General features: G+C 52.5%; 1 protein-coding gene across 2 annotated transcripts in view; it reads left to right on the top strand.

Annotated features, from left to right (window-relative positions):
* The window catches only part of LOC119436573 (nuclear hormone receptor FTZ-F1), a 271,887-nt gene that overhangs the window by 143,884 nt on the left and 103,945 nt on the right, over window positions 1-24,058 (top strand). The window contains exon 2 of one of the 2 annotated variants that reach the window (XM_037703454.2): window positions 4,362-4,673. The exons of the other annotated variant lie outside the window; for it this stretch is intronic. Within the exon in view, the coding sequence (XP_037559382.1) occupies window positions 4,362-4,673 (312 nt within the window). The remainder of the gene's footprint in view (window positions 1-4,361; window positions 4,674-24,058) is intronic. 2 annotated transcript variants of the gene reach the window in all.

Here is a 24,058-nt window from a genome sequence, read left to right as displayed (position 1 = left end):
AGCCCGGGATTCCGCAAGGAAGATCAACTTGGAACGAATTGTCAGGAGGACACCAGTTTCGAGGCATTAATTCCCCCCCCCCCCCCCCCCCCAACTTTGCGAAAAAAAATATACATTGGCGGTTCAGTTGCTTTTGTGCTTTAATGCATTCAACGGCGTTTTGTTTAAAAAAAAAAAGTGGAACGACGGTGCACTTTCACCGCAAGTTTGTTGGCGCATATCTCCAAAATGGTGTCACCCGCAGCAATCTTTTCAGTCTTTCCGGCTTCAATTTATAAATTGCAATATGTACCGTAAAATAATCAGTGAAGAACCTAATTAGTGGTTCTTTCGTTAATTAGTCGGTTATGCACTTTGATTTCTCGTAAAAGTAATATCCGCCAGTTTCAAGGACTATAAGTGTGCTTTGTGCGAGAGGCTATATGTTTAAAAATTGCTCGAAGTCTTCGCAGAAACACGTGCTATAGGACCTATATATACATATACCGAGCGCACGAATAGCGTACCTTTTAATTTCTGTTTTTCCAAGTTACTGCTTAATGATCAACAACCTTACGTTTAGCGCTCAACTGCAGGAAGAGCGGTGACGCCGACTAAGGGATTCTGTTGGAATGGTTTTTGCGTGGGCACGCTTTCTGGGGCTCGTAAAGGCTGATAGAAAGCCAACGCTACCTTTTATATTGGAGCTCTTGTTTGTTGCACTGTCCGGCAATCTCGCTGCAGATTGCGAAGCGGCTAGGCGAGGCCCTTTTCTCAGTTCTCCGTGTCTACCTACATTTATGTAGTGACACATTTGATTGCACATGGAGAAGGAAAAATCAGAAAGTACTAACTCATCGTTGGAAACGTAAAAACCGGCGTTCACACCGAAGGGCATTCCTGTGAGCGTGTCCCCCCCCACACACACACACACACTTTTTTTTCCTCCTGTGCCTTTGCGTGACAGAACCCGCGCCCGATGTAACCGTCAGTTGCAAATAGTTTTGTGCATCCGACGAGCTCAGCAGGGAGCATTCTCAGCCCCTTAGTCGTCGTTTCGACCGTTACTCCGCGTTCTCACGGTCGCACGAGAGTTTTCACTGGTAGTTTTAATTATCCCAGATCGTGTAAAGACTAACTGGGAGAGGAGAGGGAACTGCCTGGCCCCCGACACCTCAACATCGGCAAGCAGGGAGGAACGATAAAGGGGTAAAAATGAGGACAGCTTAGGAGAGAGAGAGAGAGAGAACAGCGACGGGAAGGGACGTGAGCATTGGTTATTTACGGTATGTATACAAAAGCCGCGTCAAGATACGCGCTCTAGGCACTGCCGTGCAGTGAAGTGGCAAGGTGGGTACTAAAGGAGGCCTTCGTCTCGGACGAAGAAGCTTCCCAAACGCAAAATGTTCTCACGCCACAATGGTGAACGCACCCGGCCCTGTTTGCCACCGGCATGGTCGGTACTAATGATTTACAGACAGAAGAAATTCGTCTCGGACGAAGACGCTTCCTAAACGCAAAAATGTTCCCACGCCTGTCGAGGCACTCTGGCGAACGCGCCCGACCTTGCTTGCCACCAGCTCGTATAGCAGCTCCACCTCGGAGCGCAGCCTGACCGCCATTGGTGACGGTCATTGAACGATTGGGCACTCGCGGGGCGTGAAACGACGGCTCTGTGATGACAATTTTGCCGCGTGTCATTACGTTTTGAATGCTAGGATAGTTCACACGCCTGTCTTTGGCTTCTCGGAAAGCTATATACCTTCGATGACTTTTCATACGCCCGTGAGTTTTCTCATTTACAAGAATAATTTGTAACTCGCTTCTTGCACTTCTGGCATAAATTATGCATCAGCCTCCGCGAAGGGAAAATATTAGATTCTCGCGTGATTCGTATTACGTCGACTGAATCCTGAAAATAGAAAAAAAGAAGAGAAACTATCTAGAACGAAGAGTCCGCTCTACATGACATGGTACTCGTGCCGCCGTAGACGACTTAAACGCAAACCGTCGCACGCCTGCTTAATTTCTTTCTTTTTTTTTCTGATACGCTTCGCTTCTCAGAAGCAGTTTTGCTGCGCATGACCTATCAGTAATGTCCTAAATGTTCGCTGCAATTTTGAAATGCGGTTATCTTCTTCCGTTGTGTAGAGTTCGTGTGTATATAACGTAGCATTTTCAGTTAGAATTCAAAGACCCGTAGCAGGCTTGCGTCGAATGACTCGTTTAAAATAATCTCTTTGTGCTGAAAATTCTCCGTGGGGGCTCGCAAGCGGGTGCCGTATGACCGCTCTTCTTGATCGTCATCTTGCAAGGCCGCTGTGTACGACAATGCATGTAGTCCGTAAGCTTCGCATTTTCTTTTTTGTCATTCAGCGGGTATCGTAATAGATTACGTATTATTCGTACCATATCCCTCATATCAAATGTATCATTTCTATGAAATAGATATACCATATGTCTCACGTAACTTGTGTCAAAATTTAAAAATATGCAAGTGGCCACGTAGCTGGACAGAACTTAGGCAATGTTGTTTGATCGCTATACGATCTTGCATTTTATTTTATTTTTTCTTTGGCGCTTCACGGTCAAAAAATAAGTGAAGCTGCTTTCCTTGTCTAACTTTTCGTATTGACGAGAAACAGAGCACAATGATTTCTATCCATGTAGTACATTCCTATTTTACGTCGGACGTGAAAGCCTCAAAAGATTTGCCAACGTTTGCGTAATTTCCGTTGCTTCTCAGCTGTTTGAAAAAGAAGGGGAAAAAAAAAAAAACGAGAGAAATGTTACTGGTACTTAGGACCGCTGTCACGATGTCGACTGTGCGCCAATGAGAGTAAAAAGTGTTGAACGAACAAGCATGTTGTCATTGCTAAATGATAGCGGTTGAGCTGGGCGTATTCAGTCTGTTAGCAGTTTTATATACTCAGCCGTAGAGCTGAGATCATTTTTGAAGCTTGTATATACGGGCTTAGAGGTGTGTGAAGTGATGCTTTCCAGATCGAGGCGTGCATGTTTAAACAGAGCTTTATTTTCCGCTTCAAGCTGCGTGGGCTGGTTGTAGCGCCGAACCACATACTGCTGTGTTTGTCGAAAGAGAGAGAGAGCACTCGGTTTTGAGAAAGGCACGGCTGCCACAATAAACGTAGCATGACGGCTTTTCTTCCATCCGAACGCGGCGCGTGGCCATCTGCCGCGAAAGAGAGGCGTAGCGTTTAAGAGGCATGCTTGCGTTGATAAATTTTGCGATTGACAGTGCGCGCGGTGGCTAGCCGACCTTGGACGTCGCCGCAGATGGGGCCTTTGGAGTTCGTCCGTCGAAATGCCCTCACGCAGCTGGTGCGTTGTTTCCGGCGCCGTACTGGCGGTGCATGCGAGGCAGACACTTCCTGAAGAGATGCCGGAGCAGAGGAAAAAGAGAGCCGCATTCGGACTCTGGGCTGCCGCGCACCCAAACAAACAAGCCCAAGGCGGTGAAAGTGGCAGCAGTGGGGAGACGACCCCTCCTGTGGCGATCGGAAGCGCGCCGCTGCCGCCGCCAGTGAAAGTTTTTTCCGCGCGCGACCTTGCTCCACTTCCGCGTCCCAGTGGCCCAGACTCGCGGGGCTGCTGCCCTCCTCCTCGGCGCGCGCGCAGCGGGCCTCCTCTCTCGCGCCCTCTCTCGCGCGCCGCGGCCGCCCATTGGCTGCCGCTTAGTAGGTCACCGCGCTCTTTTTTTTTTCTCTCTCCGCTTGTTTCTCTTGTGTTCTTTTCTCCTACGCCGCCTCGGCCGCTTTTCTTTTTCATTTGCCCCCTCCTCTCGTGCGTGTGTGTGGTTTTCTTTCCCTCGCTTTCCGGTCGCCGTGGTTCTCCGCTGCCTTCCTCTCGCCGCGTGCTACTTGTTGACTGCTGCGCGGCATTCACTATCGTTTGCCGCCGCGGCCCGACCGGCTGTGCGTTGCTCGTCGTCCCCGCCCGTGCGCGCGCTCGCAACTTTGTGTGCCCCCGGTGGTGGCGTGCCCCCCCCTCTTTCGTCGGAGAACTACTGCGTCAAGTGCGCCGGCGTTTTGCCACTCGTGCTCGAGTCGTCCGAAGCAGCAGGCAGAACCCCCCCACGCTCGTGTTCGGTCCCTGCCATCGCCGGCGTGACGATTGTGTGCGCGTGTTGGCGTCTTCGGCTGCCATGCGCCTCCTGCCGGGTGGCTGACCCGCGGTGCGGCGAGATCGTCCCGTGCGCGCCAGTTTGCGAAAGTTGTGTCCGCGTCCGGGATTTGCGGGCGCGACCCCACCACCGCTGGACGCCTACCGCTTTGGATTATTTTCGCGCGCTCGCGACTCTACCGCCTCCAAGATGATGTCCCCGTTCATGGACGGCTCTCCGTTCTTCTACTCTCCTCCAGGCGCCGTGCTGAGCTCCTCGGGCCCGCCGCCCCAGCCGCCGCAGCACGGAGCCGCCGATGGCTACCCGGACGCTCCCGACACCAAGGAGGGCATCGAGGAACTGTGCCCCGTGTGCGGCGACAAAGTGTCCGGCTACCACTACGGCCTGCTCACATGCGAGTCGTGCAAGGGCTTCTTCAAGCGCACTGTGCAGAACAAAAAGGTCTACACGTGCGTGGCTGACCGCAGTTGCCACATCGACAAGTCGCAGCGCAAGCGATGCCCCTTCTGTCGCTTCCAGAAGTGCCTCGACGTCGGCATGAAACTCGAAGGTGAGTACGCACCTCTTGCCGCGAATCTGTCGCCGCCGCCGTAGCGCGTTGCTCATGGTCGCCCGGAGCGGCCGTGCGTGTGCGCGCCACGACCGGCTAAGGTTCGCTATGTGTGTGTGCTTCGCGCTGGCGCGGCCTGTCGTCGCATGACGGCGGGGCCCACGCCGGAGGAAACCAGTTTCGCGCGAGACAGGCCTCCCTGCTTAGTCAGCGCACCTGCCGTCCTCATGGGGGATCTTTACGTGCGACTGGCAGATCACGATTGTGGGTCTAGCAGTGCAAACTCCCGCCGGTTGCCGACAATGGTCAGAATGGCGCAGTGAGAGAAGAGAAAAAAAAACAACAACCTGTCTGACAGTTGCGAAACTCTTTTTTGCGCGTTGATTAGCGCATTGCCCGCGCTAGAAATTGTAGGTCTGCCTAGAAAGTCATGTTTCTCTGATGTATACATATCAGCGCTACCTTGTCAGTTAAGTGCGCTTTCCCGAATGTCTTTTTCCGGAGAACACATTAATTCCGAGTTACGATCGCCCCCCGTGCTGATTCTCACGTCCTTCTTTGCGATAATCTCTCCTTTTCCATTCTGAATCCAAAACGAAGCTTTTCCAGTCACATATTGCAGCGCTCATCATCGCGCGTGGCGCCGTGTTCTTGGTCATCTTTGCTTCGTCGGCTGCACACCTTGCAGACGCATGTGTGCGGTCGCCGCTATTCAAACCTGGCGGCGCGGAGACCCAGAGGGCGCTGGCGCGCAGTGTTCCGCTTTCCCTCGTTGGCACCCATCGATCGCTCCCTTTCACTCGTACTGGCCAGGGCTCGGGCCCACAGCCCCTCTAGGCACGACCTGAGCGCGGACGTGGCCTCTTTTCGTCCCTCCCTTGACCCACTTCCGGGCGGCGAGGGCCACGCAACTCCTTTTTTACTCCCGTGTTTTTGCTGCGGACCCGGGGGTCGCAAGTGTCGGGCGGTGCCGGATGCGTTTCCCCCGAGTGCCTTGTAGCGATGGCCGTGCAGTGACTGGACTCCCCCGAGTGCTATTCGGTATAGAACCAAGAACGTGGAGCTTACAGCGGCCCTTGGTTAGTTGTCGAGTGTTCGCAAAAAGCACTTTCGCGCGCATTGTGCCACTCCGCTGCTGCGTCTGACCTTCCTTGGCCAAAAGTAGCAGAGTGGTACAACACGAGCTGCTTCTCAGTCTAATAATCGTATCTAAACTGGCCGGCAGTACAATGAGTCGAGGGGAGATTATCGAGGATTTTTTGTCGATCGCCGATTAGTTAAGACAGGAATGACCTACATTTGGTGGCTACTTGTAATCTCGTATCGATTTTTTTTTCGAGGCAAGATTAAGCTCCAGGGTATGTATATAGCTCAGAAAACCCAATTGTCAAAACGATGGGTTTTGAATCACTGGTAAAGCCGGAGGTTACGAAAAAAAAGCATCTTGCATGTTTGTGGCGCTTGCTCCTGCGGTAAGGACCTCGTTCTCAATGGCATCGGTACAGGCTGTAGCTTGTCAAATGCTTCGCGCTGCCGACATCACCTCAGCCACGCGCCCCCCCCCCCCCCCCTTTTTTTTTTTTTAATCCCGCCTCGGGGCCGGCACCGTGCAGATAGTTAGTGGGCAGGTGTTCGGTGGCAGCAGGCTCCCCCGCTGGTGTCGGGCCACGTGCTCGCGGAGGAGGACGGCGGTGGCGCCTTATCGGCCGACCCGCTGCGCTGCGACTTGTGTGTCCCGCATTCACTCGCCGCTGCAGGGCCACTGCTCCGTGCGTGGCCCCACGTCGTTTATTAGGCGCCGCCGATTGCCGCCGGCGTATTTAGTTCACGCCGCACGGTCGATGAGACGCCTGTAGTTGCTACGAAGGTGAGCTGCGTGAGGTTCCACGGTGCGAGCTTAAACGATTCCGGTGTGGTTGTACTTGGTACGGAGAAGGCCTGTCATTGCCAAGGCGCTGCATTGTTACGTTATTAGTCCAAATTGTCAACCGCTTAGAGTTCGGCGCTCCTCTTGCGAGAATCAGTCTGCTGTATGCACGCGAATGTATTGGAGAGGTTGTAACTAAATGCAATGTTCCGTTATGCTGCCCTCCGTGTCACGGGTTACTTCTCGGCGTTCGTCGCTCGTAACAAGGTGACACGCGATTGAGACATAGGACAGCATTTAATGAGTCGAGTACTATAATGGAAAAATCTGGTATTGTTTTTAACGCTTGCTTGCTCGGGCAAATATTTCCCGTGTGTTCTACGCCAGGGACAGATGCTGGCAGAGGCAGAGAATAAGGGATTCACAAGAGCTGCCTTCCACGCGCAACTTTGCTGCGCCAGTGACCAAAGCTTTTAAGCGATTAGTTTGGGAAGGAGGCATCAGCTTGATCTGAAGGCTATAGATTGTCTTTCTTTTTTGAAAATGATTGCGAGAACTTCACGTTAGAGTACAGATTCGGTACAAAGAAAATAAATGCAATGCAAAGTGCAACTGGCGTAGAAAAACATGCTCGAACCTCCGACACGTCGCACCTTGTATACAAGGTTAACACCTGAAGCCATAACATTAAAGTCGCTATACTCTTGGTCAGTTCTTTCCATTACATCTTGCGCTCCTTGGAGCTAATTCTCCGATTTTTTAGGTCTTTCCTTTCTAGTGGTGTAAGCAAACAAAAAGATGGCAGTCTGCGAAAAAAGAAAACATGAAGGAGCTTTCATCGGGAGCGCTCATATTAGCGTCGCTGCCGCCGCCTCACGGAGCGTTCTGTGTCGCCACCTAGCACTCAAAAACCTCATGTTTTTTTTTTTTTTTTTTTTTTCGTGTGGCGCCTAAAACGACTGCCCTGCGTTGAAAAGGACCAGTAATTCCTTACTTACTTTTCTGGCGTCGCCGCTTTATTGTTGGCCCGCCGTGTCTTATGTGTGCACCCCTTGCTACTCACCGATGATGGGATATAGTCTCCTTGAAAGAGAATGGGTGACCTATACCACCAAGTTCAATATTTTCGGTTTGTTTTCATCTTCGAATTCAATATCCTTAGCCCTGTCGCAATTTCGCAGCGCTATACGGTAGTGGACCCTACATAGGGACCCTACATAGGGCCCACTATGTAGTTTGCGCCCACAAACGCTTGGGTGCGCCTTGCGTCCCCTAGCCTAAAACTATTTAATAATTGCCCCCCGCCGTGTGTTTTCTGATACGCTTCTTGTGAGTGTTCTTGGCTCTAAAGTAGCACAAGTATAGTAACCGTTTTTGTGGCTGCATTATAAATGTTTCCCGTGGTCGGATTATTTTCCCCGAAAGCTTTCTTCTACGCCGCAAGACTGCGGCACGATATGGGCTTAGGTGGGTTAGGCCTATAGCTCTCTGGTATATAGCGCGTGCCCCTTGTTGTTCGCACGTCCAACCTTCTTGCAACCCGTCGTGCTGTTGTTGCGCATTTGGTGGCTCTGGTCGAATAATTAGGCGACGTTATCTTTTAGCCCTGGACAAGGAGGACAGTCAAAGCACACATAACCATCTGTGACACGTGACGATAGTGCTTGCCTGTCCACACTGCGTGACCCTTGCCCCTGAGAAGGTATAAACAGCGGGTTTCGCATTCCGCCCGCAATGTGCTATTTACTGGAGCGGCGCCGTTAAGCGTCTCTTTCCACTGCTGCACACAGATGGAGAAGCTATATGCAGTGAGAGGGCGATGAAACAGAAAACAATAACCTCTGTATATGGTATACCTTAAAGCGAAGTGGCGGACAGGCGAGGACGAGCGCTTTGTTTGTGTGTATCTTTGCGCTGAGTTACCAGAATGCAAGACCACCAGTCAGTGTAACCTCTGCATACTAGGCATCGTGTGTTAGGTATGGTACTTCTTTGAAACGGGAACTGCGTGCAGCTGGCCCGCGGCAGCATGGAGGCCTGATGCAGGCGCCACTGTGGCATGAAAAAGAGTTCGAATTTCGGAGAGGTGTCCTGGAAGCCTTTGTTGGTCACTTGCTACGTCATTAAACAGCTCGCTAGCCTTCACTGTCCGCTGTGTCTCAAACATCTGTTGTCGTCGCACATCGAGTTGCGCCAGAAACAACCACCGTTGGCGGTCGGCTCCGTATACCAGTTTCTCAGTGAGCGTCTGTGAGGGCGTGCTAAACGGTGCGGCACCAGGCCGAGCTGTCGCCTTTCTGATGGGACTCGCCCTAGTTGGCCCCTAAACAAGCTTGGGCCGCGGTATATCGACTAGTCGCTCCTCACTTTCCGTCCTCGCTGGTGGTGCAAATGTTTTGGCGCTCGGGTCGCGCCGCCACGAAGACAGACATTGAAGATATCGTGTTCTGCTCGGAAAGCTTCCGCGGTCATTCCTGATCTGTCAGCCAGAGTAATGATTTTCCTTTTATACTCCGGCTTTCTCCTTTTCAAGCCATCTTTCGCTTTCTTGCAGCCTCGACACATTAGCTTCTCTCATCTTGAAAGCCGACTTATGGATTCTGCCACGAAGCGATTTGTGCATGTGTCGATCGATAATGCGAATGTATATACTCCCGCCGCTTTATACTCCAACCTAGCAGTGCCGGGCGCGTCCTGTTGGAAGAGCCAGGGCACGGTCGAGCATTACCCGGCAACTTGGGTTGCTTGGTGGCCTCATTCGCGAGGGGACAAAACTATCCATACCAGGGAATCGTAGTATACAGTGCCACACAACACAAAATCCACCGATAATGCTATCGAAGTCTTGACCACTTACAGACGGGTGTCGCCACAAGTAAGCATGCGGCAGTGCGTCGGCTTTCGCGGCGAGCACATGGAACGTATTTACGGCTCGTTTATTCTTTAGACGCGACGCTTGCCGGGGGCTGCGGCGTGTCCATGTGGAAACGGGCAAACAAATGTGTTCCATCTGTGTAGCCCCGAAAGATCGCGGCAGGGAAATTTCCCGCCATTGGAGACAGGCGGATGGCTCCGATTTACCTTCGATGTTGAACGGGTGTCCTTGCTTGTCGCTTTGAGGAGTATAGCGCGGCCTGCATGCCGTGCCTTTTCTTCCCCTCGGTAAATCGCTTCGATGAAAATTGCCCGTAGTTCTGCTCAGCACGTATTTAGTTGTGATTCAGGCTAGAATTCGCGTTCGTCGAAGGAGCGCGTTTGCGGCCGGTGCCTGCTGCGTGCGTCCTACACCTCGTTTTGAGATCCTTCCCTGACCGTCTCGCATGTTTCCTCTCACTGCCGAGTCGCCCTGTCTGTGCGGTTCCGCTCCTCTTGTTCTCGCGCGTGCGGACTCGCACACTCGTTCGTTTTGTTCCCGTGCGCGCGTTTCCATTCGGCTTGCTCCTGGAGCAGCGCGGCGAGCTGCTGCTATGTCCGCGCTTGCGTAACCGCCTCGCGCAGCCGAGAAACAGGTTCTCTCTTTTCGACCCCCTTTCTCTCTCCAATGCGCTGACCGAGCCAGCTGCGTCCCGCGTGTGTCCACCGCGCGCACCCGAGGCGCGGCCCTTGGGACCGCAGAAAACTCGCGGCCTGTCACTCAATGACGCGTGTGTCGAGCCGGAGATGGCGGTCTGGGCGGCGGCCACACAACGCGAACCTCCTCCTGCTTTGACGACGTCGGCTCTCTCCTGTGCCTTCGATGAAAGAGGCGAAGCTCGCGTTCGCCATGTCGCGCCGAGGGATCTTCTCGAAGCAATCTGGACTAAGTCGATTCGCCAGCATTAACGTTGCGCTGGACGGTTTACGGGGGCGCTGAAGACGCTTCTATACCTGGCAGCAGTGTTTATGGTTTGGCACGAATATTAAAGGTCACACACAAGTTCCACAGTAAGCCATGTAATTTGTGCTCTTGCGCACTTCGAATACCGAGCGGGTGGTAACAACCGCGTTTTCGTGACGCCGTTCCTTTGGAAGCTGTGCCTCGATTGGTTCACACTCGGGTTATCGGTAATTAGCGTCGAGCGGATAGAAGAGGCACGCGAAATTTATTGCATGGGTGCGTAACTTGTGTGCTATGGCCGAAACACGTGTATTGGCAGCTCCCAATATGGCGCCGCGGACAAGGGATGTTAACAACGCAGCAGTTCGGACCAGAAAGCTAAATACGGCGTCGCGAGAGCTGGTTACACTTTCTCGGTGCCCAAGTTTTGCCCTGTCCGGTGCAAATTTATCTGTTCATTGCGATGGATGCATTGTTGCATTCACTGCCATTTGCGTAGCGCAACGGTGTGCCATTGGTCGAACAAGAAGCATAGCTTATATACTTTGCCCCCAGAGCCGCAGTGTCGTCTGTCTGCTCAATTGTTTAAACCGCAAAAATGGCTCGCTGAAGGCGTTCTTCCTGTTCGACCACTGGATTAAATAAATAGTACCCCCCACAGGCTAAGCCACCGGCTAAGGTGCTTTGCGATGCGCATTGCATTGCTAAGCATTGTGGCCTTGTGCACTATCACGTTTGATTTTTTAGGACCCTGTGATGGTGACGCACGGTCGTGCGTTTTTCTGCATGTCAACAAAGAGGCCGCCGCCAATGAGATCATTTACGGTGCATGGTTTGCCGCATCCCGTAACCAGGCCTAATTGTTACCTTTGCGCCTGTCTTCGCGCTGTCGCCCTCATCTAGTTGCGCACATATTAATCTGCGTCTCGCGTACGTGACTTGGCTGGAGCACAATGGCGGTTTGACTTCGACTGTAGCGCAGAGCTTAGAAACGAGCCTGTGTCTTAACCGTTTGTTAAAAGCATGTGGGGCTGCTATAATAATGTAATGCCTAATTCCATATTGGATTCCTCTCTTGGTGTCCAACGTGGTGTCCGACCCAACGACGAAGAGCAAAAAAGTGCCAAATGAAGTAGGTCGTTCCAAAATTTGGCTCCCGAATTTTTGTTTTCCCAATATTTATTTAGTTATCGAATTAGTTGCGCTATGCATGAGGTTTGCTGGAAGGCATTGGTTGAAGCTTCATATAAAAATTGTGACGCTGCAGTCCTCAAGGCGGTGGCCTGCCGGATGTTCTTGAAGCGCCTTACTGTCACAGTTTGACTGATTGCATTATTGTGTCCAAAGAGAATTCATTTACGTCAGAGGATCCTTAGACAAAGCCGACGGAGATTTCGTGGTCGCGCCTTCATAGTCGTAGCGAGTAGTCTCCTGAGCGGCATGTGGCGCGTAGTATATAGACCAGACATGGTAGGAACTGCGAGTGAGTCGCGGACCCAGCTGCATGCTGCCCCTCGTGCCCTCAACACGAGGGGCAGCACGAGCGCCGTCACTCACCTCGCGCCGACCATCTCGTGATAGACTATACAGAAAGTACGCTTCCCGACTGAGCACCTCCTTGAGATTAGCGTGACTAGCCCTTGGGTACGGTCACGTGCTCCTTTATTATTTGTAAGCACTTCGTAGTACAGGACAAGCTGGACGACGATCAACAGGTTCATTTGCGATTTCCAGCGCGCGCTTGCGTGGATGTTCGTGTGCTTTCGACGATCTGATGCGTATAGTTTTCCGAATTGTGTGCGCCATTTGTTGAGCCCCTCAGCTGCATCCCTCTCGTTCCCGCGAAGGAGTCCTTCATTCTCTCGACCGTCCCTGATCTTCCTGCAGTTGTTTGTCTCTGTGCAGGCCATGCCGCAGATATTGGCAGCATTGCACAAGCCGTCGCGCAAAGCTTGCTTGTCCGGCCTCGGCTCTCGCGACTGCTCCCCTCATCTGGTCACCGTCAGGCCCCTCCCAGTCAACGCGAGCTAATTCAGTTGCAGTATCAGACGATGTACCAGTGTGTTGATACACTGACAGGCCACTCACGTGGCGCTGCAGCGGATACTTTAACGCAGAAACGTTTACTCGCCAATCAGAGCGCGGCGCGTGACTTCTATTGTGATTATTTTTCTTAATTACCCTTTGCATTCTTCTATTCTCAACCACGACCCACACAGCTTTAGGGACGGGAGCACGGTTCGGTCCAGTTACTTTGCGCGCTGACAGGTGCGCTCCGCCGCTGGCCCGCGCAGTGCAGCGGGTTTTGAAAGGAGCACCGGGAAGGGAGGGGGAGAGCGCTCGCGAGCGCACTTTTCCTCTCGCCTCCTTGCGCTTCCTTCCGGCGACGTTCCTTTCCCTACCTCCGGCTTTCTCGCGCGGCGTGTTGTTGCTGCCCGAGTGTAGGCAAGCGGGCACGCACGCACGCACACCGGGCGGCACCGGCCTTCTTCTTCTGCGGGGGAGACGCCGCCGTGTCGCAGTGCCCCGCGCACGTTGGGACCAACTGTGAATGCGGCTGCTCTCCACTCTTGAACTTGGTAGCGCGGGTCCCTTGGCGCTGGTCCCGTTTGGTGGCCCGGATTGCTCGCGGCCCGACCGACTTCTCCGCCGCGTTGTGCGGGCGTCCGCTGCTCCGTCGGCAGGCGGCTGCTGCCTGGCGACCCCCATTCCGCCTGGCGGCGCGCGTTCATTAATCGCCGCGTCCCTCGCAAGTGAAATGTCAACTCTCGGGGCGTGCCTGGACGGGTTCGCGTCGGCGCTGTATTACGGTCGACTTTGCCTCCGTCTTCCAGCACTTCGGCGCAACTATGTTTGGTATCGAAGCGATATTTCATTGATAAGTTGAGGCGACTCGTAGTTCACCAGTCAATATGCAGGAGGACGGTCGCGCCTTTGGCTGCACGTCTGCTTAGCATCTAGAAGTCCCTCTAGGTACGACAGTGCTAACCCAGGGCTTGCTGCCCAGTCCGTATGACTGAAATGTGTTGTGAACAGGAAGTGCTCACGCGATTCTTACGCAGGCCCTCCTCATGCCGAAGCCCTAATTGAAATTGGTTGAGTTTCTCCACAACTCCGCAACCGAGCAATCTGGTGGCACCCCTGTTATTTCAGTAAATTTTCTTATCACCATCAGGTATTACGTTGCCTTATTCGGAAGCTTTCGAGGCTCACTTCCTACCATTTTCAACGTCAACGTGTATCGATCAAAAGCCTTGAAGTGCCTGTTTAGCGCCCATTGTGTTTGAAGTTTGAATCATTTTTTTTTTAAATCTTCGTGCCGCTGTTGTGGCAGGACTTTGCCGGCGATGATTAATTAATAATAGCACGTCACTCTTTCCCTCTATTCTAGGGTAATCAAGGCTGGGAGGGTTATGGCAATCACGCCCTTATCTCCTTCATCATTCCTTTGCTTTTTCCTCTTTCCGTTTTCTTTTCGTCGCCTTTCGCCGTTATACACCCCGTTTAGGTGAACTTGCCTCGGGATATATTCTTTCCGTGCAAACCTTACGCTGAGTGCTCCGTTTGGAGGCTGTCGGCAGTGATTACGCCAGTCCCAATCGCACTGACGTCCGTCTTTGTACGCTGTGTGTGTGTGTGTGTGTGTGTGTGTATCCTCGCGAAATAACGTCTATGGCAGGGCCTTTTCACAGCAGTTTGAACTTTGCTACAGCAAAGTTGTTCCCTTTCACTCTGGAACTCCACCGAAATTTCACTTTAACTAATCATAATTGAGTAGCATATGCTATTGAGGCAGTCCTGGCAAAGCTGCAGGACTGGTAATTGTCTAACTTTCTTCTTGGCAGCCTTTAAATATAACTTAAGCAACCGACGCCTACACCAGGTGATTAGAGGATTTGATGTAAGCCCCAGCACGTCGCCTTCGAGATTTTTCAACGGGACGCGGTCAGCCGCGCTATGGTCTAGCCACCATAGCCGTGCGAGCGCCTCCTAATCTCGGATGTCATGCCGAGGAGCCGCGCTTTCCAAGTCGTGCGTCACTTCAGGCGAGTGGTCATGGTCCGTTTTTGTTTTTTAAGTTTCGGTACGACAAAGGCCTACTTTTGCGAGGCTTTCGTAATGCATCCAATCATATTTTAATTGTGCAACTTTCTGAGGCACGTTATCTCTGTTTGAAACCTTATATCACAGTGTGCTACTCCATCTTTCAGCCCCCTTCTTGATTTTGCTCTGCGGCAGTTCTATATCTCCACTATATCTGAAGCTAGGCTTTTTACGTGGCCCACGATTCTGTTGGCGTTAATGAAGTACTCCTGCACATTTAGGAAGACCAAGTAATTATCGCAACAGCATTCGTGACACTGGTAAACTTTTGAACTCTGCGATTAGCTCTATTAGTGCTGGCAAATGTCATCAGTGGACGCCCGATTAGAAACAGTGTGTCAGGAACCGTCAGTTAAAGTGTATAAAATTGATGGCCAAAACGTGCACCAAGTATAAGGTGTGTAAACGTTACGTGGTAACATGAAAACCGTAAATAAAGTCAACGATCGGATTGAACGTGTCAGGAAGACATATGGTGGAAAACATTGGCGTTCATTTTCCTAGACCGATGAAAAAAAAAAAAGAGAGAGAGAGAGAGAGTGTTGCGTTATTCGCGTGTATTGTCTGCGATTAGTAACGAGTTATGAGGGGGAAAACGCTACGGAGCAGGGATTGAATGCACAAATATTTGCATTCGTAAGTGCTGTTTGCCATTGGCCGGCTGTTTTAGTTGATGATATGTCCAACATCTCTACTCTTACAGTTCTTATACGAAAGACATTTTCGTGAATATAGGACAGATTTAGCAGGAGCGCGCTCAGTGGCCGATATCACTACGGGTTACGCATTCACATTCAGTGATTAAGTTCAAAGGCAAAGCGTATGCGACGGATTGCGTCGCGAGGCGCATTCTGCGCGCTCCGTTTTCCCGCTTCTCGCTCCTTATCTCTCGCCTATCTTATATTCACGAACCATCAGCGAGCATTGATGAAGCACCGGATTCCCGCCCTGTGGCCCCTGGAGCCTCTAAGCGATGCTTATCGGGTCTCGGGGCGTACGCCCTCGCAAGGCTCGCTGGCCAATACGTTCGAACCGGACCCGGCGCAATTGAGCCTGCATTGTAGGCCCATTTGCCGACGCTTCCGTCCGGTTTCGAAGCCCGGGCGATTGCATCCCTTTTCATAATTCATAGCACCGGCTTCTTACTCCGCCTGCGCGCAGCCACGCAATGCGGGGGAGAGACGCAGTCTGCTGAACGACTGCGATTGTCTCGGCAGCGAGTGTGTTGCGGAGAGCAGAGGTTAACGGATATGTCAGCCTGGCTCGGAGATTTTTTTTTTTTTTTCACACTTTAAGAAAAAGTAAAGGAATCGCGAATGTAGTAGTGATTGGCTATAGGAGGTCAGGTGGATCGCATTTTTGCAGTTCAAAAGTTCTGATACGTATACGGGTTTCCATAACGCTGTCAGAAAGGTGTATAGGACTCCAGTCCCTGAGCTTACAACCGCGTAAATTGAAATGCGCACGGCAAAGAAAAAAAAAAAACAATTAGAAGTTACGCGTTAAGGCGTGTTGTAAATTGCAGTTCGCAGAATAAAAAAAAAATAAAAGATAATATCTCTTACACGTTAAGGCTTGTTGGTGGGCTAGTTGATTCTGATTCATAGTAAACGAATAGCAGCACGAATTGACGGGGTCGAGATGAGAAGGCGACACACACACATGCGCTCACTTACAACTACCTTTATTTTCGGAAGTGTACGAAATATGTAGCATACACGTGACACACGAAAATAACGAAACATATACAACAATCCACGTGCGCGTGTTGGCGCGTAATTACTCAATAATGCAATGTTCCGTCGCTGTATATCCGTCGATAGCGAAATACGCGTGTGGCCCAGAATTTCGACAGCATTTCGAGAATCACGCCAGCCTCCGACGCCACACCCTGACAAACGTAGAAACGCGAATGCGCGCTTATATTTGGAGTTTAGAACGTTTAATTTTGCAATACTTTGACGATATGTGTCAATTGCGATACGTAAGTGAAACATGGCCCGGGGCCATCGATCCACTGACTCAGTCGTACATGAGCGGAGAGCAACATCTCAAGTTTTCTAAATCTCGCGACTATTATAGTTCCTCGTCCAACGGCTCTTGCGTCGCAGGGAACGTTCGGCGGGGTATGTGCTGCATGTGGCAAATGCGCGCGCGCTTTGATCGGTTGCCGAGCAGCCGCTCACCGAATGCGCGACGAGCATTGGGATTCGGTGAAGACGGCGGCGAAGGCCGGACGAGGCGATGTTCCGACTGCGAGCCGCGCGCGCTCCACGATGGCCCGCTTAGATTGCGCGCAGTCGCTGTCGGGCGCGCGCGCGTTTGTACTGCGCCATAGACACACTCGCGCGCGTGCAGCATGCTTGTATGTGCGCGGCGATTGCGGCGCACTGTGGGTATGCGCGCGACTCTCTGGGGCGATCTCTGGCGTTCCTTTTGTACCTCTGGGCCTGTTTTTACTGTTTTCTTCGGCCCCGTTTTTTTTTTTTTTTTCTCTCCCCGCGGTGCGTTGTCTTGATTTGTCAATAGGGTCTATGCATATGTACGCCGCCCTGGCTTACCTACCCGTAAGCTTACGTCGTGATGAATGGGAACGCACAATTCGCTCCGCCGGTCTTGCGTGCGGCGCCCTCGGGTTCAAGACGGTTAAGCCGCCTTTTCCTCCTTTCCCAACCCACGCAACTTGGGCACTGCCGGCTCGCCGAACCCTGCGAGTTTGGCGCTGAGCCGTGCTCCCTCAAGGGCTGCAGAAGATAGCGTCAACCTTTCCCTTTCCTCAAGAACCACTTACTGCCCTGCGAGCTCTCTTCCACAGGGCGAGGCAGTTGAAGGGTTGTTGTATTTGTATACACTTAAATTGGGCGAGCGGGGTGTGGGGCAAGATGATCGGCTGTCTCTCTGCTGTCGCTGCTGGTCGCCGGTAATGCGTCGCTGCTTGCGGCTGTCTACTGCGAATGATCTCGTGAGCTTGCATCGCCCTCTGTAGTATTTCCCGCCTTTATGTGCTAATCGTTGAAAAGAGCACGTACACAACCTCGCTCCTCCCCTCGATCGACTGCTGGACGAGGTTATCAGCCTCTGCTGCAATATGGGTTGTATCGAACTCGCGCATGATCTTCCGAAACGAGCTCACGAGTGGCCCGTAGAACCTTCGAACGCGTCACAGACCCGGCTCTTCCATTCCGAACGGCTTGTTCTTTATAGATTCTCGCGATAACGGAAGCCCTTAGGTGCAATAGCGGCAGACGCCGGTGTACGCCACGAGAGACCCTCTGTCGCTTCACAAACGCCGGACCCGCGCGAAGCGCAGCTACACAAAAGTGGAGAATACAACCGAGTTTCCGAGAACGCCGGAGGTCCGCCTTCCTGAGCGACTTCTCTCTTTCGTAGCGGCCGGGGCGAAGACGAGGAAACTGCGTGCTGCCCGCTTCCCGAAAGGGGGGCGAAAGTTACGTGGCGCAGCGGTGTTACGTGAGCTCCGGCGGCGTTGCGTCGACGGGAACAGCCGAGAGCGAGGAGCGCTGGAAAGCGCCCCCCCTTTCCTCTCGCGCTTCCCCTCTCGCTCGAGCGCCGCCGCTCTGCTGGCGGCGAGGCGTCGTCGTCGTTCGTGCTATCCGGCCGGCGCTCAGCGGGTAGGCAGCGGCGGCGAGTGGGGCAGGCCGGCGCCGAAGTGGGCCAAGTGTGGAAATAATGTGCCGTCCGACCGTCAAGTGCAGGAGACTGGAACGAACCTGCCGCTGCTGCTGTAGCCACTCGCCTCCTCTCTCTCTCTCTCGTGGATGGCGGAGGAACGGGCGGACGCGCGGAGCAGGTTACGTCACTGGGCGAGAGAGGAGCGCTGTTGTTGCTCGCCAGTGAGGCCGATCTTGAGAGCGGGCGAAAACGGGACTTCCCTGGCTGGCTTTCGATTCGATGGCTCAACTGCGCTGGAAAAGTTTTGTGTCGTGGTGGGCGCTTTCTGCTTTGCCCTTGATACTTTCAACATCGAAAGATATGCCACTTGCTGAGTGACGATCGACTGTGATCATGAGTTAAGATAAACATCTCGGGCTTTCCGCCTGTTCTCGTATTGGAGAGAGAGGAGAGAGAGATAGAAGCGTTTAATGTTATCTGAAGAGGTTAGCTTAACGACAGGCCTGGCATGCTACCCCAAGTGAGATATTGGTAAAATGCGGCGCAGACGTTGTCTAAATGATAGTGCTGGCCAGCCCTAAAGGACTCGTACTTCAGTAAGGCCCGTTATTGTAAGAGGAAGAGATCATGAAAAGAACGAGGAAGTGTACGTACGTTCATATATTTAGTATTTCCTATACGGGTGAAAAACCCCGCCCTAAATACACACATGTGTATCTGTAGGAACGCCTTTTGGAATTCCCTTGCTTGACGAACGTCTGCTCGTTACCGCCACACATTTAATAATAATACACAGGCGGCAGTGTTGTTGTTTACAACTTTAAACGGACACCTGAAAGGAATATTACGCTGGATTAGTAAATTACACCTCTGGAATATCAGAAACATCTGTCTTACTGTGAGGTTGTAAAAGCTAGAAAAGAAGCATAAACGAAACGTGGCTTTGAAGATCCCGCGTTAACTGTACGACACGTCGTAATATTTGGACAAGGTCTTGTAGGAGCTAGCTGGTTGTTTTTCGACAAGCCATGATTGCATTTCTTTTGTTAAAAAAAAAAAGTGGCTTAACCTAGTGAGTTTCATCCTTTCTGTGTCACTGCTCTTTCGCAGGGAAAGATCGAGTATTGTGGTGCAGCATTCGCTCCCCCCTCCCCACACTTTTTTTTTTTTTTTTCTTCTTTTCTGATTTTAAAAGTACAACTGGCAGCTGTCGTTGTCGATTGTGGCTCGCTTGCTTCATTTCGCCAACGAGCCTAATTGATTGATAGGTGGAGTTGAAATACGCGATTGTTAGGTGCTCCAGTTTCATTTATGACAGCCTGCGGGTCCACACCCAAAGCGCGCTATACGATAAGTCTTTTTGCATTGCATCGCCATTTGAAACGCGCCCTTTTCGTCGGGAGACAAACCCGCGTCGTCTTCGTTCTCAACAGCATGCACAAGAACGCTATAGACACTGAAGCCATATACCGTGGCTATAGCACAAATGAGCCTATACCACAGGAGAGTGTTGCTCAGTGCGAAGAAACGTTACATGTTTATTTACTGACATGTGGTTTTTTCGATCAGCTGATAATCGCGAAACCCTAGGCCTACACCCGCAGAACAATCGGCAGAGAACGCCGCGCGGGACGAAGCGTGGTGCAAAAGAAGCGAACCTGCAGGCTCGATGCCGTTCGTTTATTCTCGCGCGTGCCATTAGTCTTCGGCCTGTCGACGTTGTAAACCCGCGCATTTTGTCATTACGATATTGTTTCCGTTCGTGATAAATATCTCCCGCGAACGCTTCGGCAGTCGATCAATTCATTGACCGCTGGCTCATTGTTGTAGCGCTCCGCGTTCGCCTTTTGTTCCGTCGTCGTCGTGGTCTCGTGCTGCATGCTGCCACTGCCCCGTAACGAAGGGTGGCCGGCTACACCCCCTTGGGAAGAAGGTGCCGAACGCATCGCCGTTTTCGCGCGTGTGTAATTGCGCCCGCTTTAACCCCCTCCTCGGCTCGCTTCTTTCCACCTCCTCCCCCCGACGCTTCCCTCGCAGCCCATCTCGGCCCATGGGTTGGTGAACAATGAGGCAATGTGTAGCAGTACATGTGACGGCGGGCGCACTTTGCATTAAAAACGTGTCCCCCCCATCCCCCTTTCGTGCTTCGAGAGAACAATCGTTTATTCACTCGCCGCCGCCGGTCAGGACTTCTGAAGACGTGTTTCGCACGTCGGGTTCGCGCGGCGAGTCTTTTGTGTAACTGCCAAGTATCGCATGCGCCGTTTAATACCCCCACGCTCCGCAGTTCCAGTTAACTCGCACCTTTGGTCTTGTTTTCTCGATGCGAGCGTCGCTCTCTCTGCCAGCAGTTTTGCTTGGTGCTTCCCTTTTCTTTTTTTGTGGCCGGCGGGCGTCCGAAGCGACTTTTAATCGCACGCGGTCATCTCTTTATTCGCGACGCTGTCGGTTACTTTGCGCATTTTGTACAAACGTGTTCCTCAGCTGCTGGATGGGAGCCAGTTTCTCCGTGAGACTTTCCTCGGCGTAATTTGTTATTATACCATACCGGCCGCCTCTGAATTCGCAACTGCTGACATCTGTGAGAGCCGGGAAATCGACGATGCTAATTTACTCGGGTCCTCGAAAACACGAAAACGAACGTACTTTGCGTAATGCTCGTCGAAAACTATCGAGTCCGCACCGGTGTCTTAACAGCTAAAACGAGGCGATCTATATTTATCGTGGAAATTTGGGGACACTGTCGTGCCGGAATTCTGGCCGGCTTCTGACACTTCCCTGCCGAGGTTTCCAGCGCATTCGTTTGGTGTGAGAGCGAATCGGCGCGCCCTGCGGTCGATATTCAACGCTTACGCATTGTGTCAACACTGTCCAGGCTGTGTATCGGAGCTCGTTTTTGCATTCCCAGCGCTCCGGCGAAGGGCCGTCGACCTATGTATACACCTCCAGGAGCGTTGCGCGAGCGGCTCATCAACAGGTGTGGTCGCGCGCGTGCCCCGTTAGCTCAAAATACCCCTCTTTAGATGGGTGTTGCACCGCTGGCGTGAGAGCCCCACAACTTTGGAAGCTGCCACAGCCTTCCTCAACGCACCGGACACGCTTACAAGCGCAACACGCACCCCCAGCATGCATCAGCTTGAAATCGAAGGGAGGTCGGTCATGTTTTGGAGCTTTCTTTTTTTTTCTCGTTACCATAGCGTTCTAAACAGCCTGCCTTAATCGACTTTCTCCCCTGCCCGACTTATACTAAATATGCCCTGAAAAGGCGGTTTCATCCCCTAATCTGTAATCACTTTGATAAGAAAGCTTAACGACGCATGTGGTTGTGTCTGACAGTGCTTGTAACCGGAAGGTCAGACGGTGACGGCCGTTGTTTGGCAGTTGATGATTTCGTGTTTACCGCAGTGGCTGCCTGATATTCAGTCTCTATACGTTGCTTACGTGCAGAGACATCGAATAGCTTTAAACACGCCGCGGCGCTGCCGCCCACGAGGTGAACGCGAGCAGCTTCTCCGGCGAGGCAGGTTCGTTCGCGAGGTTCTCGCACCTGCGCCGTTTCGCAAAGTACACTGGCTGTCTCGTTGCTGTAAGCGCCGTGCTTTGTTGTTGACCTGTCTGCGCTTCCGGCCACAGCGGAGAGAGATTCCGCGCAGTGAATACGGCTGCCGCAGGTTGGCTTGAACGCGCAGCTGCTAGGGGAAAAAAAAAAAAAAAATAGTGGCGCGCCTGATTGTCTTGTTAGCGATGTACCTCGCGTTTCTTTGTTTTTTCGAGCTTTTCGCTCCGGTCGTCAGGAATAAACATGTTCCTGTCTTCTCTGTTATTCTTTGTTTCACAAAATTGACGAAGGAAATGTAATCGAGCAACGGTCTAGTACATTCCGGTTTATAGACTTCACTTTCTGGAGGCACATCTGTTTCCGAGCGTTACGACATACCACACTTCATTTGTAAGTTTGCATCTGACAGCGCATGTTAATGCTTGGTTAGTGAAAGTTGCCCTTTTTTTTATCGCTTCAGCGGGAAAAGGCATTGGCATCACCGTTGCTTTAAACTAATTCTGTCACTTGCGCTATTGACGACCAATTCCTACAACTATTTATTTTTTCTCTCACACATTATTCGTCGCTATCGCCTTTGAATTTCCAGCGCCGAGAACCGCTGTCAATTGTGGTTCGTGAAAATCCCCAGCTTAATCGATGTACAGTGGGATCCGGATGGCAGTACAGTAGGATGTACCGAAACCTTGTATGTGGCTGCAAGCAGTCACGTGTCTTGGATGGTGCGAGAGTGAGAGAGAGAAAGCAAGGTGGAAAGGTAGGGAGGTCAACCGGACAAGCGTCCGGAGCCAGTGGATAAATTTCAATGCTAAAGCGCAAGGCTTTTCGTGAACAGGCTTTCATTCGTTAAAACAATAAAAATGTTTCTCAACGGTTCACTGCCGTGAAGCGTGGACGCCTTCTGCCTGAGTTGGTCCGGCCTCGTCGACGTGCTAAATGGCCCTCTTATCGTGCCGATGAGTACTCTATCCAGTGCTCGCGACCGGTTTCACTGGCTCCTACCGGACGGGGAAATTCATCGCCTTAGTAAGTTCTCTCTGAAATAAATACCTTGCCAATTCGACTTGGTTGTGCATGCCGTCGAGTATTTGACTTCCGCGTAGAGCGGACTGTGCCGCGCCCCGTTCGTCCAGAAAGTTTCTCGCAGAGCTGGTTTCCGGGCGATGTGGTTGCGGTTGATTCGCCGCTGTGACGCTAGTTCCTTGCTCTCCCCCCCCCCCCCCCCCCCCTCGCTCTTTGTGGCGCATCGCGCGCGTTCACGCGGACGAGTCGTCGAAGCCGTCGCACGAGCGCGGGCGTGGCCGTCGTTGTCGTCGGGGCGTGGTGCCGCCGCCTTTACCGCCGCCCGGTGCGCGGCGTGTAACGCGCGCGCTGCGCGGTGAATTTTTGAACAGGCGCCCCTTGGCTGCCTGCTCTGCTAGCTGCTCCCACCGGCCGCGCTGCCGCCGATCCAGCCCCGCGCAACATTGTTCCGGCTGGCTCCAGAACGCGGAGGCGCCGCGTCTTTTCCCGTGGACGACGACGACGTGTCGGCTGCTGCGCTGGCGGAGGCTCGATTAATCACCGGTCGTCGATGCGTGCGCCTGGCGCGGTGTGTCCCGGGCTGGCGGGTGAAAAATAGGCGGCCCTCCCCCTGCACTGTGTCTGCTCGCAGTGTGTGTAGGTGTCTGTAATACTGTATCGCATGCGCATGAGCGCGGTGCTTCCTCTGCTGTGCGCGGCGTGTTGCCCCCGCTGTGCGTTCTCCTTCCTCGCTTCCATCTATCGGTGGTCGTAATTTCGCGCCTTCGCCCTTTCGCTATCGTGTCGGTGCCTGCGAGGCGCAACTCCCACGCGTGGCGCTAATTGATAGACGGGCCAGCGGCAGGCCGCTGCTGGACCGGTTTCGCCTCCCCCCCCCTCCCCCCCCTCTTTCACCTCTCGTCGTCGTCGTCCCCTCGTGGTGGCTTGTATGTGCGTGCACGCGCGCGGCCGGCATGCCGGAGCCCGGTCGAATCGACGTGACATCGAGCGTGTACCAGGTGTGGGTAGGGTTAATCTGGAGCAGCTGGAGACCTCCTGGCCGCCCGCCTTGCTGTGCAGCCGAACGTCGGCGGCGCAATGCACAGGTGCTGGCAAGCGTTATAACGATGATGGCGGTCATGACAAACCAAGTCTCCCCGCTAAATTGCTCTATAGACTGCGAAGGTATAGGCTGGTATCAAAGTTGCATGTTCACTGCTTAGCTCGATTGTCGCATAGGGAGGCTTACACTGGAATGTTTGATCGATTAACGAGAGCTATCTTATTTAAATAATTGATGATATCCTTTTGCGAGCGCTTGAGCAGCTTAAGCGACAAACCTACAAGAACGCGGCTTAAGACAATAAACAGTAATATTATAATGGTGTGCTAGTTATGATAAC

The sequence above is a fragment of the Dermacentor silvarum genome, chromosome 1, assembly GCF_013339745.2.
Source record: "Dermacentor silvarum isolate Dsil-2018 chromosome 1, BIME_Dsil_1.4, whole genome shotgun sequence".
Taxonomy (NCBI): domain Eukaryota; kingdom Metazoa; phylum Arthropoda; class Arachnida; order Ixodida; family Ixodidae; genus Dermacentor; species Dermacentor silvarum.
Note: the sequence above shows the minus strand (reverse complement) of the source record. Positions and strands in the feature narration are given on the sequence as shown.